This window comes from Suricata suricatta, chromosome 8 (genome assembly GCF_006229205.1).
Source record: "Suricata suricatta isolate VVHF042 chromosome 8, meerkat_22Aug2017_6uvM2_HiC, whole genome shotgun sequence".
NCBI lineage: Eukaryota > Metazoa > Chordata > Mammalia > Carnivora > Herpestidae > Suricata > Suricata suricatta.
The window spans coordinates 102,926,269-102,939,742 of NC_043707.1; the positions used below are offsets into that span (position 1 = coordinate 102,926,269).

Sequence of the window (13,474 nt, forward strand, 5' to 3'; positions counted from 1 at the left end):
TCAGCAGTAGCCCAAGAGTACCTGCGCTTTTGATTGCTCTCCACCTCATTATAGTCTCCACCCTTCCCTGAGGGCTTTCCAGAACAATCCGGAATCTAGCTGCTAATCATTAAAATTTAGGAATTAAAAAACAACAACAATTTAGGAATTAACTCTTGGTTTGCTTGTAGCTATGTTATTCATTACTTTTGAAGTAGGGCGCTTTGGGGCACCTGGGTGGCTCAGTCAGGTAAACATCTGGCTCTTGATTTTGGCTCAGGTCATGATCTCACAGTTTGTGAGTTTGAGTTCCCAAGAGGGCTCTGTGCTCACAATGCAGAGCCCGCTTGGGGTTCTTTCTCTCGTTCTCTCCCTGCTCTCTCTCTCTCTCTCTCTCTCTCTCAAAATAAATAAATAACCTTAAGCAAAAATTAAAAAAAAAAAAGTAGAGTGTTTTGCACAAAGCACTTCAGAAATGCTTCAGAAATGTGAGAACGAGGGACAAATTTGACCACATCTTGCAAACATGTACTAGATAGTTCTGGGGAGATCTCTGTAAAGCATGCTTCCAGGAAGATACTTGTTTTTTCCAGATACACAAGTTATCTATTCCTTCTTGGGAGTCAGAGCAAAGAGATAAATCTCATGTCACATATCAAAGCAGACTGAAGCAGAAGTAAACAGTGGCCTGAAAGGCAGAAAAGCAATTTAAAAAAATTAATAAATGATGAGACTATTAACAGCACATGAAAAGGGTTTGCTTTTTTCCCCCTCCGCTTTAATATGATTTTTACCTTAAACATTGTGTCCCTTTAGGAAAGGGACGAGAAGTTAATAAAGGAACCTATCACTCAAACTTAATTTTTAGTATAGCAAATAAACTGCTTTGATGAAAGGGATGAAATCCCTAGGTTTGCACATTAAATTTTCATTCGTAGTAGAGGATGGAAATTATTGATTCAGCCGGGGCATCATGCATTTTGAATCCGACAATGCCTCGGAAAACCACGATACTGCTGGGCGCAAATGTCTTGGCAGCGTTTTGATGCAGGGTAAGCTCAGGGTGGGGGAGGGGGTGGGGCAGTGGATACAGAGACAGGAGAAGGCAGACTGCTTTCCCGCAGAAAGAAAATAATCAATGTTCCTTGTCTGTAAGATCCACTTAGACAAAGCACTGCTTCTGATGGCATGATGGATCAGGGGGTGCATTCTGAGAGCAGAAAAGCCGGGTCCAATCAGTCTTTCAAGAAATACAACAGCTTTATGGAATATTAAAAAAAAAAAAGAGGTAAAATGGATGGCCAGTGATTTGATCCTAAACTCTTGGGAAGGTTTGGTTTCAAGAAAACTGTAGAGGAAAAAAAAGTACCTTTCTCAGTTCAAGGTCAGGGTGTCCATCAAGGGAAGAGTATAAGTCTGATATTCTAATGCTGAACTGGATAGCACAGAAAAAAATCAATCAAACCCACAAATACAGCTCTCAACCTGGTTGTGGCCTCATCAAACAGTCAGGGACATGAGCATCCCATCTTCGCATAAAGCGTAAAAATAGATAGGTATGTTTTTCCTTTGAAAGAAATATATCCTCCTGCCTCTCAGAGGACTACCCCATAATTAAACAACTCTTAATTATCTCTCCATTAGATAATTCATAGGAATTGATTATAAGATGAGACTGAGGCAGCCTGAATCAGGCCCGTTTGGGGGTCTTTGTGTACCACAGACTGTATGAGATCAAGCAAGCAATCACCTTTGGAAATAAACTCAACTCAACGGCAAAAGTAGAGCTGCTTAAAATGAAGGAAAGAAGGAAGGAAGGAAGGAAGACAACCAGATAATATATTCCAAAAAAAGGTTTTTGGTTTTGTTTTGTTTTGATTACTTCCTAGCTGAGATTATCTTATACCAATAGTCTGGCCCTGTCAGTCTTGATGTTGGGAGAGTAGATCTGTTGAACTAAAAAGTTCTGCTTTTGTGTTTTCATACGCTGAGAGCTGGTGCCATCTATAGATTTCCATTCTGGGAGAGGTTCTCTTTTGTCCTACTTTGCGTCAGACCTGCTGTCGTGAGGATAAGAGCGCCCAGGAGACACCTCCCTGTGGTTTAATAGGTTATGAAGGATGGGACTCATTAAGGGGCTGGCAGCTGCCCCCAAGCAGGACACTGCCTGGAGGTGGGGGAAGAAGCAGAAGGGAGGCTGAGAAGGAGGAGGCTCCATCCAGGAGACCACCGCTGGCTGTCACAGGCCCTCAAAGCGAACAGCACCACCCCCTGAAGGACCCCCACGAGGTGAAATCTGAACGGAGAGAGTGACAACAGAGTCATGGGAACCTCCGTCTGGAGGAGCAGGCTCTGGGTAACCGTCTCTTTTTTGACTTAAAACAACCCCACCTGAGATATTATCTATAGCTCTGATTATTTTCCAATTGCTCCAATGTTACTTTTTTGTCATTCCTTTAATATGTTCCTAACAATATGATAGTCCCCATCCCTATTATTCTAGTGTTTATTTATAACCTATTTTTTTCTTTTCTAGTCTCAGTTAGGAGGGTCCTGTCCCCCATTAGGTAAAGCCAAATGGCTTCACCCTGCCACACGAGGCCTCGGCCTACCTCCCATCCCTATTAGGCTATGCTATCCTATATGCTGTTCCCCATTCATAATGTTTATGTTCACTTTCCCAGCTTCCCATGTGCTCTTCCCTCTGTGTGGAACAGCGTCTCTGGCTCAGCTTCCTCCCATGGCTCAGTGCTGGCCATCTTTGCAGACTTGGGCTCACAGGCCTTCTTGGTGGGCCCTGACACCCCACCTGCCCTCTCGTCCCTTCCCTCTATGCAGCCTGCATCTCATTCTTTGTGGTGATCTGCACCCTCCGCTTAGCACTGTGGATGATAAATGTCCTTTGCATAAATAAAGAACACCACTTCCAGCTCCCTCATAGCCTGAATTTGTGAGATCAAAGGAACGAAATTTAACCAAAGCCTCCCAATCAGGAGCCAGCATATCACTTCTTACCTTTATGGTTTTGGTCTGGAGTCTCAGTCCATTTAAAGTATTGATGGCTTTCTCTGCATCCTTTGGATCAATGTAGTTAACAAATCCATACCCTAAACTCTGTCCTGTGAAAACAATGAAAAAAAAGAGAGAGAGAGCTCAGTATCTTTATAGCAGTAATACTTCCCATTGCAGTGAGTCAAAATCCTCCTCTAGTATACAGTTTCTTTGACACCAGGGTTTACCCCAGGTGAACTTTGCAATTCTTCCTTCTCTCATTTTGGTCAGCCTATAAGCTCACAGCAGCTGCCCACGTTGGGAATGGGTAAGTGCCCCTGCACATCCACGTACATACACAAGTGTCCATTTAATTGGAAAGAGGTGAGAAGGTAGTGGAATGAGAGCAGGTGCGCTTTGTTAGATCTGAACTGGAGTCATGGGCTTTTCCTATCAGCTGTGTGACTGTGGAGAGATGTCACCAGATGTCCCGTCCCCCTCCTCCCCGCCCCTGTGTCTTCTCTGGAGAGAACAGCACTTGCCAGAGACAAGTTTGGAAGGGTTAATGAGATACTGTGTATAAAATGCCTACCAAGTACATTGCCTGGAATATAGTAGCTGCTCAACGAAAGACAGCTCTGCAATGCTCAGTCCTGCAAAACTGGGGCGAGCGCTGAATGCGGTAGCTGTGTCTGCTGCCTCAGTCATGCCAGCCACGCCCACACTCAGAGGGATGTAGCAGGATCCGAGCAGCAAAGACTGAGACATTTATAGTGAAGGCATGACCAGAATTTAAAGCAGTTGCTACAAATCATTGGTTGCCCTCATCATCCTCCCCGCCCCACCCCCTGCCCAGCCTGAGAACAATTTGAAAAAGGGAAGGTTCTATTAGAAAGAACTGGGGAGCTCCTAACACAAAGGGGAGAGTGCAAACACACTCTGCAAAGAGGATTTAGCTCCTTTAGGTGGAGATGGCATCAACTTGTCTGCAAAGAGAGGTAGCAAGTGACAGGGCTCCCCCCTAAGTGAAACAAAAATAATGTGCTTGCGATCGTGCCACTGATTATAAATAGTCCATCAGCTCTGCCATGTGTCATCAGCCAGAAATATCATTAGGAAACTTTACATTTTTTGACATACCCTTTAAGAAACACAGAGCTTAGGGTGGCTGCAAAACCAGCTTGAACTTCCCAGGCAATGTTATTGATTTGTGGGTGGTAGCAGAGCCGAAGGGGAGGAAAATGACAGGACGTCACATGTCAGGAAAGACTGATTACATAAAGCTCTTTTTGGAGTACCCGGGCCAGGGCTGGGAGACAATACAGCAAAAAGCCTGCCATGTCCTGGTGACAGGAGCCCATTTCAGCAGCCAAAAAATCTTTCCAACAGCTTCTGTTTTGCTGGTAAATGTCTGTGTTTGTGTTGGTTGTAGGAGGGAACCTGGGAAAACAAGTTGGGTTCTGGATCAGAAAATGGGTGACTTTGTTATCCTTTATAGGACACAAGCAAAGAGAATCATGAGGAATGGCTCAGTGCCCATTTTTGTCCCCAAAATGAAAAACTCAAAATGACAGTACTTTCCATTAGAATATTCCTCTGTGTTTTGGAATAACAGGGTCAGAACAGGAAAGACAGGCGCAAACTTGGCGAGATATACCCTTTATAGGCAGGGTTAGTGACTGAAGGAAGAAGAGAGATGCTGAATGCACTCCAGCTGCCAGGCCCCTTCTGCGTGTGTGTGTGTGTGTGTGTGTGTGTGTGTGTGTGTGTGTGTGTGCGTGCACACGCGCAGGAGAGTACAAGTGAGAAAGAGAGGTGTGTGTGAATTACAGACCCTGCCACATGTTCTGAGAAACTTTTGCAAATCCTAAAATACAAGAGACATTAGTTTAAAAATATCATTATCCTAAATTTGGCTCTACCTCATCAAGCCCAACTAAATTCACCTAATTAAATCCATTTTCATCATTCAAATTTATCAGTTCTATTTTCCTTGTAAATAAGAGAAGCCCTAAAAACTGCAGCACTAAAATATTCTTACAATTATTTATTTTAAACAGTCATGCACCAAGTTGAGATGCTTTGAAGGACATTTTTAAAGCAATAATCTCAAGGATAAACCTTAGCTATGAGTTCTAGGAAACAAGTCAGATAGTCAATCTATCCAGCTAAACTGAATTTGTGTAAAATTAAAATGAAATATGAAAAAATATAGACAAAACACTCACCACTTAACTGCGAACATTGGACCTAAACCCAAATAGTTCATGATGCTTCATGTGGATGGATGTGAAGAGACTTACCAGGCCTACCAGTGGTACACATTCCCTGATAGACTACATCCTTCTTCCTAATTATCATATAGTTATAGAATTGTAGAACAAATATAGTGGCTATGATTTTTACATTCTGTATTTTATCTTTGGTTTAGAACCTTGCTTCAGGTCCTAGGAAGGTTCTGAAGGTCAAGTGAAGGAAAGAACTATTGCCCAGCAAGCTGTGTCATCCGTCCCCACCCGCCTGTCCAGCCCCAAGCCCCCATCACTTCAGGTTGACTGCAATCAGCACAACTGTGCTCTCATTACCTGCTCTAGGTTTAGAGAGAGACTGCACTTAGCATCAGGAATGAAGGTGCTTTGGGGAAAAACTAAAAACCGGATGAACATCGTTTCCAAAAGGAGAGAGGAGATTCTCCTTGATTTGAGAGAACGAGGTGCAAACTCGGAAACAGAACACTGCACTGAAGCAGAGGGGTGAAGGTGGAGAGCGCTGCCTGTGAAGGAAAGACAGGAGATAAGCCGGCAGCACAAACTACTTGTGCTGAGCCTCGGTCACAAACAGCTTCCTCACGTGCTTCTGGCCAACGCAGGAGGCAAGTCTGATAAGAAATACTTGATGGAACTAAACAGTCTCTTTTTTAAAAAATGTTTATTTTAAGAAAGAGAGAAAGTGAGCAAGTCAGGGGAGGGGCAGAGGGAGAAAAGAGAGAGAATTCCAAGCAGGTTCCCTGCTGACAGCACAGAGCCTGATGTGGGGCATGATCTCATGAACCCTGAGATCCAAGCCCTGAGATCATGACCTGAGCTGAAATCAAGAGTTGGACGCTTAACTGATGGAGCCACGCAGGTGCCCCTAAGTAGACTAAGCAGTCTCTTTAAAAACACTCTAAAGAGGATTAAATCCCAAGGTAGAAAATATAAAAACCCAAAATTTCTTTCAAAAATTATTGGTAGGGGGGAGGGGAGAGTAAAATGAGGAAGAATTCTATGTTTTAACCTGTATGGTGGGCATACATTGGTGATGAGTTTTGGGCTAGCTGCTCTATATTTAAATGCACATGGAAAAATGTAGATGAAACACATTCATAAAAAATACCAACACTATTTCCATGGGGATGAAGAGAGCCACCATGCTGGCAAGGCCCAGGGGACAGAGTCGGGAGCCCAGAGCGAAGTGTATGCATTATCTGCATCCTGGAAATAGATAAGGTCCTCTTATTATTTCTTTTTCCCCAAATAACTACATCTTCCTTTATCAGCAGCAGTTAAGATTTGACCATATAGGTATAGCAAAAATATTTTCAGAACAGAAATTTTTTAAACTTTTTGTTCTTAATTTATGATAAAGTTTATTTTGATAGCAAGTTGGTCAAATAAAACAAATCATTGAAGTTATGTTTATTGAATCATCAATAAAAAATAAAATCAATGAAGAACAGATGATCTTACGAAGACTGACTCCAAAATTTATAAACTGCAGTAAGTACCTGGCTCCTTTTTGCTCAGGTGATCAACCGCCCGACATGTGTTACCAGCCCTTAAGAGTCCTGTCCAGCAGGCACGGGTGACGGGTCCCCAGTGACCAAGCACGGGCGGAAAATGCTTTCTTGGTAGTTTCAGATGGAAACTTAAAATTAGAATGTAGTTTCCAAGAGGAAACAGTTATACATAATGGCTACATTTTAAGGCACTTCAGTGTATTTTAGATTACAGAGGTTCACGTTTTTAACACGCTTTCCTTAAATCTGAACCTGAATATTTGTTTTTATAAATTGCACATATGCACATGCACATGCACACACGTGATGGGTCCTCCTACTCTGACATGGCAACATCTCTATTCTGTTGTGATCATTTGTATACCAACTTCTCCCCTTGGAAACCAAACACTTCTCCCCACAAGAACTAGCTTATAAAAGTTTGCTTCCTTGAATACAGTAGGTGCCCAGCAAATATTTGATAGACAAAAGAGTACATACATATGTTGGTACCAATCCTCCGTTTCTAAGAAGAATGATTTATGTTTTGGCGGGGGAGGAGGGGTACCTGGGGATTTCTTTTTCCATTTGTGAGAAAGGGGGAGCATGACAAGTGGACACCAAGGCTTGGAAAAGAAAGCACAAAGGGTGTCTGGGTAAGCTCTCCTGCAGCACAGATCAGTGCTCTGCCTCCCATTCTGTTGCATTTGACTCTCACAACAACCCTGCGGGAGAAATAATCATCATTTTATAGATGTGGAAACTGCAGATCGGAGAAAACGGTGATTTGCCCTATATTATAGAGCTGGATCTTAGTCTAGAACAGGGATTGGCAAACTTTTGTTGTACAGGGTGAGATGGTAGGTAGCTTAGGATTGGTGGTCATGACAAGCTCGCCATTGTGGCATGAAAGCAGCCACAGACGATATGTGTTTCAATAAAGCACGTTTAGGAAAACAGGCAGTGGGCTCAGTTTGGCCTTTTGGCCATATTTTGCTGACTCCTGGTTTAGATCTTTTGACTCAAATTCCAGTGCCCTTTGCCATACTCACAGTTAACTCCACTTCAACTAAAATGTCACTGACAACTATTCCAAAGCCCTGAAATACCTCTGAGGCTTTTTTGAATCATCTAAGAAAAACAAAATTATCTTTAATAGTTTGTGCTAAGCATTTTTATTGTATTCAAACTCTAGGAATCACCCTCTTAGCTGATTATAGCCCCATTTTCCCAGTCTTTCTGAGTAGAAGTTGTTTTCCTTTGCCTTTGGGGTCCTGAGGGTTATGCCAACAGGATCCCAAAATGTGACATCCTCAAGGCTGACGGCAGCAAGAGAAGTCATCCCTTTGCAAGGCTGGCTGGAAGGAGCCTCAGCATTTTGCACTGCCAACTTGCACACTTTGCTCTTTCTTTCTTCAAAAATCATCATTCTCCAAAAACCTAACAGTTAGTCCCCTCATCTGCAAAGTCCCCGAGGGGGCAGCCAGATGGGTAGCTGCTGTTGATAAAAACTTCTGAGTTGAGTAAGGATTTTTGTGAATGTTAGAACCCCAAGCTCAGGCTGAAATTCTGTTCTCCAAGCACATGATAAAATCCCCAGTCCCCTTAAGATCACCTGCATGGCAGTAATCCACATGCGGGGTTAACTGCAGCCAACTCTAAATCCCAAGACTCCCTCCTTGCCTGTCCTAAGATGCCAGATGCCTCAAAATCTACCTGAACACAACCTAAAGAGGGTCAGAGAGACCTGCAACTATTATTACACACACACACACACACACACACACACACACACACACACACTATATCTGTGTGTGTGTGTGTGTCAAAACTATATTTACTGTACAACTTTGGTTAAGCCATATACGCTTCATCAGAATATTCCTTTATCTGGAAAACCAGAGATAATCCCTTATCCTCACAATCAAAGAATCACTGTGAGGGTTAACTATGCTAACACATAGTCTAACAGCAGTTACCATTTATTTAGGGTCTACCTTGTGCCAGGCACTGGACTAAGTGGCCGGCCTACGAATGTTACCTAATTTAATCCTGTGTGAAATGGGTACCAACAGGTCCATTGTGCTGATAAGAAAAATAGACTAAGACAGAGTAAGTAACCTGCCCAAAGGCAACTAGCAAGTAGGGTCCGTGGTTAGGATCTGAATAAGCCCAGGTCTGTGTGACTTCTGAGCTCATGCTTTTCTCTCTGCAGGGCCTGGCTTCTGTGAAAAGGCAGAGTGTCCAGCATTAAGTAAGTACTCAAGGGAAGGTGTACAATCTGCATTGGGGTCTCTTCCCTTTCTTCACACTGACGGGGGATGCTCTGAGATCCTGGAGCATCGATGACTCTTTTCCCACCCATCCCACCTCTGTGGGTTTTACACGGTGCTGGGCAGTCTGGGCCTTGGCTTTTCTTCTGCAGACTCGGGGTTAGTAGAGCCACTGGTCATGGAATTTTTCTTTTCATAGTTCACACAATTGCTTCAAAGTAAGTAGTGCTTTGTGCTCTACATGTGCTCCCTGTACCAGCATTGTTGGCATCATCTGGAAACTTGATACAAAAATGTAATGATGTAAGAAATGCAGCTTCAGCTAATTGCTGAGTGGCCTTAGCTAACCAAGTTCAAGTCATGTCTCTAGACGTTGGTTCCTGAGAAAACTATATATCTAATCCTTAGTAACAGGGAAGGAACTTCAGATGGGAATGTCCTCAGAATTTCTTTGTATACACTATTTCTTTTCATCTCCCAATTCTCCATTCCCACGTTGTTCCTTTCTGCTGCAGTAATTGCACCTGTAAAATGTACTTAAGATTAGTTTTTCGTGGAATTATTAGGAAGATTAAAAGTGATAATGCATGCAAAGTCCCTGGCATATAACAGATGCTCAGTGGATGCTGGTTCCTTGTCTTTCTTCTCTCATGCCTCAATAAATACTGCCTTCTCCTATTGTGTATGAGAATGCTATCTTGCCAGTGAGGTCCCAACCTTCTTAAAGGGAGAGAATGTTTTGATGATTTTTTTTATATATTGGAGCACATAATATGCAATAGGCATACAGACTTCCTGTGTAACAGGCACCTACAACATGCTGGATACTATGAGTGGGCCCCCAAATTACCAAGAAATTGTACCTGACATCAGGGGACTTAATATGTAGAAGGGAAAGATGGATCTAAGAATTAATTATAGCTTAGTAAAAATAATAAATATATCAGAGCTATTTCTTTTAAAACTTAAGAACAACAACAACAACAAAATTATACACAGGAACGAAGAAGAAATGGAGACTGATTCTGACTGAGCAAAGTATAGAAGGCTTCCTGGAGGTGAAGGTATATGAGCTTGGCTTTGAAGAAACAGTAAAATTTTGATAGGATTTTCCTACCAAGGGATGAGCTTCCAACCTGAAGGCTGAATCCAGGCGCTGCATGAATTTACCCCACAGGTATTTACTGAACACTTGTCATGTGCCAGACATAGTTCCATTTAACTGAGACTATCGTAGAGAACAAAAATACTTGGTTTTTGCCATCACTGAATCTATATTCTGATTGGGGGTGATGGAGCAAGATAAGATACATAAATAAAATATAAAGCTTTTAGATGATGGTGAGTGCTGAGGAGAAATGACGCAGAGGAGGAGAGAGTGTAGGGGACAGGGTTGCAATATTTTAATAGAATGGTCAAGTGAGGCCTTGCTGCTAAAGTGACATGGAGCAGAGACCCGAGGGAAAGGCAGCCAGTCCCCTCTCTCTGGGGGAAGGGCATCCCAGACAGAAGAAATCTTTTTTAAAATCTTTATTTATTTATTTTGAGAGAGAGAGAGAGAAGAGAGAGCAAGCATACAAGTGGGCGAGGCAGGAAGGAAGAGAAAGAATCCCAAGCAGGCTCTGCACTGTCAGCACAGAGCCTGATATGGGGTTCGATCCTACAAACCACAAGATCATGATCCAAGCCAAATTCAAGAGCTGGGTGCTCCACAGACTGTGCCACCCAAGTGCCCCTACGCAGAGGAAATCTTATGTGCTGCAAAGACCCTGAGGCAGGAGCATGCTTGGAATGTTGGAGCAATGACACAGTGAATGTGAGGGCAGCACACCACTGTACTTGTTAGGTGACTAAACAGAGCAAAGGCACATCCCTGGCTTCTTCAAACTGATTCTAAGATGCTGCGGAATAAAACATGTATGTATGTAAACCATGCCAACCCCCTCCACTAAGCCCTGCAGATCAGGGGAACACTCTCATCAATACAACCTTTCAAAACCATCTCTTAATGTGTTTCTGTTCCTCACTTGATGGGGAGCAACTTGAGGCCAAGATGCTATTTTATTCATCTCTGTACCCCCAGGACTTACCAAAGGGTCCATGACATTGTTGAATATACAGTAAATACCTGTTGGGTGAAGAGATGAATATGATCTATTCACATGCATATTTACATCCTCTTAACCCACTCAATTTTCCATATACCACACAGTAAGGGACCAGGAGGAGCTGCAAACTTTTTTATCAGGACCTTACCCATGTCTCAGTCCCATGAGACACATCTGAAAGACCTGCCGTCTTTAGTCTGAAGGAGAGAAGACTCTAGAGGTGCTCAGAGCCAATTCTAGTATTTGAAAGGCTGTCATGGGAAAGCAGGGGTAGGCTTGCCATGTGGTGCCCCAAGGAAGAGAATAAAGATCTGGAAGAAGAAAGTGAGGGAGTAGAGTTCTGCCTTGGTAAGAGGAAGAAGTTTCTAATAATGACTGATGAGAGTGTGGCTGCCCCGTGAGGTGCTAAGGGTGTCCTGAAGCATGCAGAGACCAATGTTTGTTGTCAGGGAATAGGACAGCAGTCAGCAAGATCGACTGATCCCTTGTAATGCCAAGATGAAAGGTTCTAAATTATATATTTTTTAATTTACTTGAGGAACAAAAGCTAAGTTTTTTATTTGTTCATTTCTTGCATTTGCAGTATTCCTTGGTGGCATCCTTGGCCTGAGGCTCTTTGCCATAGTCCGGAACGCCACACAACAGCAACCAATTGTTTAGTGGGGTTTTCCCTCTCTGTCAGCTTTACAGAGGCCTACCCATTTCCCTAGTTTCTTGTCATCAACCTTAATTTGGTTTATTTGGTGTTCAGCACAAAGGGCCTCTGCCAGCTTGACATACATAGGCTCATCCAGTCGGACGTGAGCACACAAAGGTAGGCTTGGTGCTTGTCTAAGGCTTTGGCAGCTTTGTGAATTCCATGTGCTTGGCCATTGCGGATGAGGGTGGTCTTCAACACCTCTGGTAAAGCAGTATTAAAGTCCATTATACTTCCAACAACAATGCCTTCCCTGGCCGGGGGGAGCCAAATCTTGAGTGTACCCTAGCCTTCCCCCCTGCACTGCTGGGTGGCAGCAGGGAAAGAGCTAAATTTTATTTCTTTTAGATCCAGTGCTCCCAACTTATTCCAGTTTATCCTGATTTCTAACTCAGGAAATAAAAAAAATAGAGAATAATTACTAAGCACCTACTATGAGCTAAACACTTTACATATATCATTATTTAAATCTTTACAACTTCTGAAGCAGGCATTTCTCTTTGTTTAATGTAAGTACTATTTTTTTTAAATTTTAAATTCAAGTTAGCTTTAAAAATTTTTTTAAGTTTATTTTATTTTGGCAGAGAGAGGGAGTGGGCAGGGGGAGGTGCAGAAAGATAGGGAGAGAGAGAATCCTAAGTGGGCCCTGTGCTGTTAATGCAGAGCCTGCTATATGAGATGAACCCTTGAAATCACGACTTGAGCCGAAACCAAGAGTTGGCCACTCAACCAACTGAGTCACCCAGGCGCTCCAAGTTAGTTTTTTTTTCTTAATGTTTATTTACTTTTGAGAGAGAGAGAGAGACTCTGAAAGGGCACTCGTGGGGGAGGAGCAGAGACAGAAGGGGACAGAGAAAGAGGGAGAAGACAGAGGATCTGAAAGCAGGCTCTGTACTGACAGCAGTGAGCCCAAGGTGGGGCTTGAACTCACCAAGTATGGGATCATGACCTGAGCTGAAGTTCGAGGCTTAACCAACTGAGCCACCCAGGCACCCCTTAAATTCTAGTTAACATAGAGTGTAGAACTGTTTTCAGGAGTAGAACCCAGTGATTCATCACTTTGAGGCAGGCATTTCTATCCCTGTTTATAGTAGGGGATCTGAGTCCCAGGTTGTAGATGTAACATACCCAAGGTTATTTGGCTACAGAATAGCAGTAGCCAGACTCCTCTGATTCCAGAGCCTGTGTACCTTTTTTTTTTCTTTGCTGTGCCCTGGTTTCTTGACTATGTGCTCATTTGTATGCTAAACACCTGCTGGCCATGGCATAGTGCGCCTGAGACTTTGAGAGAGCCTGGGTTTTCTAGTACTATCTCTGAGTCCTCATTCTTTCCATCTAATTTTAATATATAACCCCTCAAGTATCCCATTCCCACCCTCTCACTTGGTTGTGCCTGCCAAACTGCATCTGGTACATTACAGAATGACAGTCTTGGAAAGTACTTTAGTATCAATCATCTTTAAGTATGTTCTACAGATCCTGAAACTGAGGACCAAGGAAGAGGCAAGAAGTTCATGGTCTAGTAGAAAGTCAGACCTATGAATCAATAATGATAGTAGAGTAAGATTCAGTGTTATGACAGAAGGAGAGAGGAATTTCTGAGACTAATTCAAAAAGATTGATAGGAGAGAGCCAGGCAATAGACCAAGAAGGGCATTCCAGCAGGAGG

The 13,474-nt window shown here is 43.0% G+C and overlaps 1 protein-coding gene and 1 pseudogene across 4 annotated transcripts in view; both read right to left on the reverse strand.

Moving 5' to 3' along the window:
* Positions 1-13,474, reverse strand: part of ELAVL4 (ELAV like RNA binding protein 4) — a 90,833-nt gene that overhangs the window by 20,041 nt on the left and 57,318 nt on the right. For all 4 annotated transcript variants that reach the window (XM_029947514.1, XM_029947513.1, XM_029947515.1 and 1 more), the window contains exon 3: positions 2,995-3,098. In XM_029947514.1, coding sequence (XP_029803374.1) covers positions 2,995-3,098 — 104 coding nt within the window. The remainder of the gene's footprint in view (positions 1-2,994; positions 3,099-13,474) is intronic.
* On the reverse strand, positions 11,673-12,051 carry LOC115300119 (annotated as a pseudogene).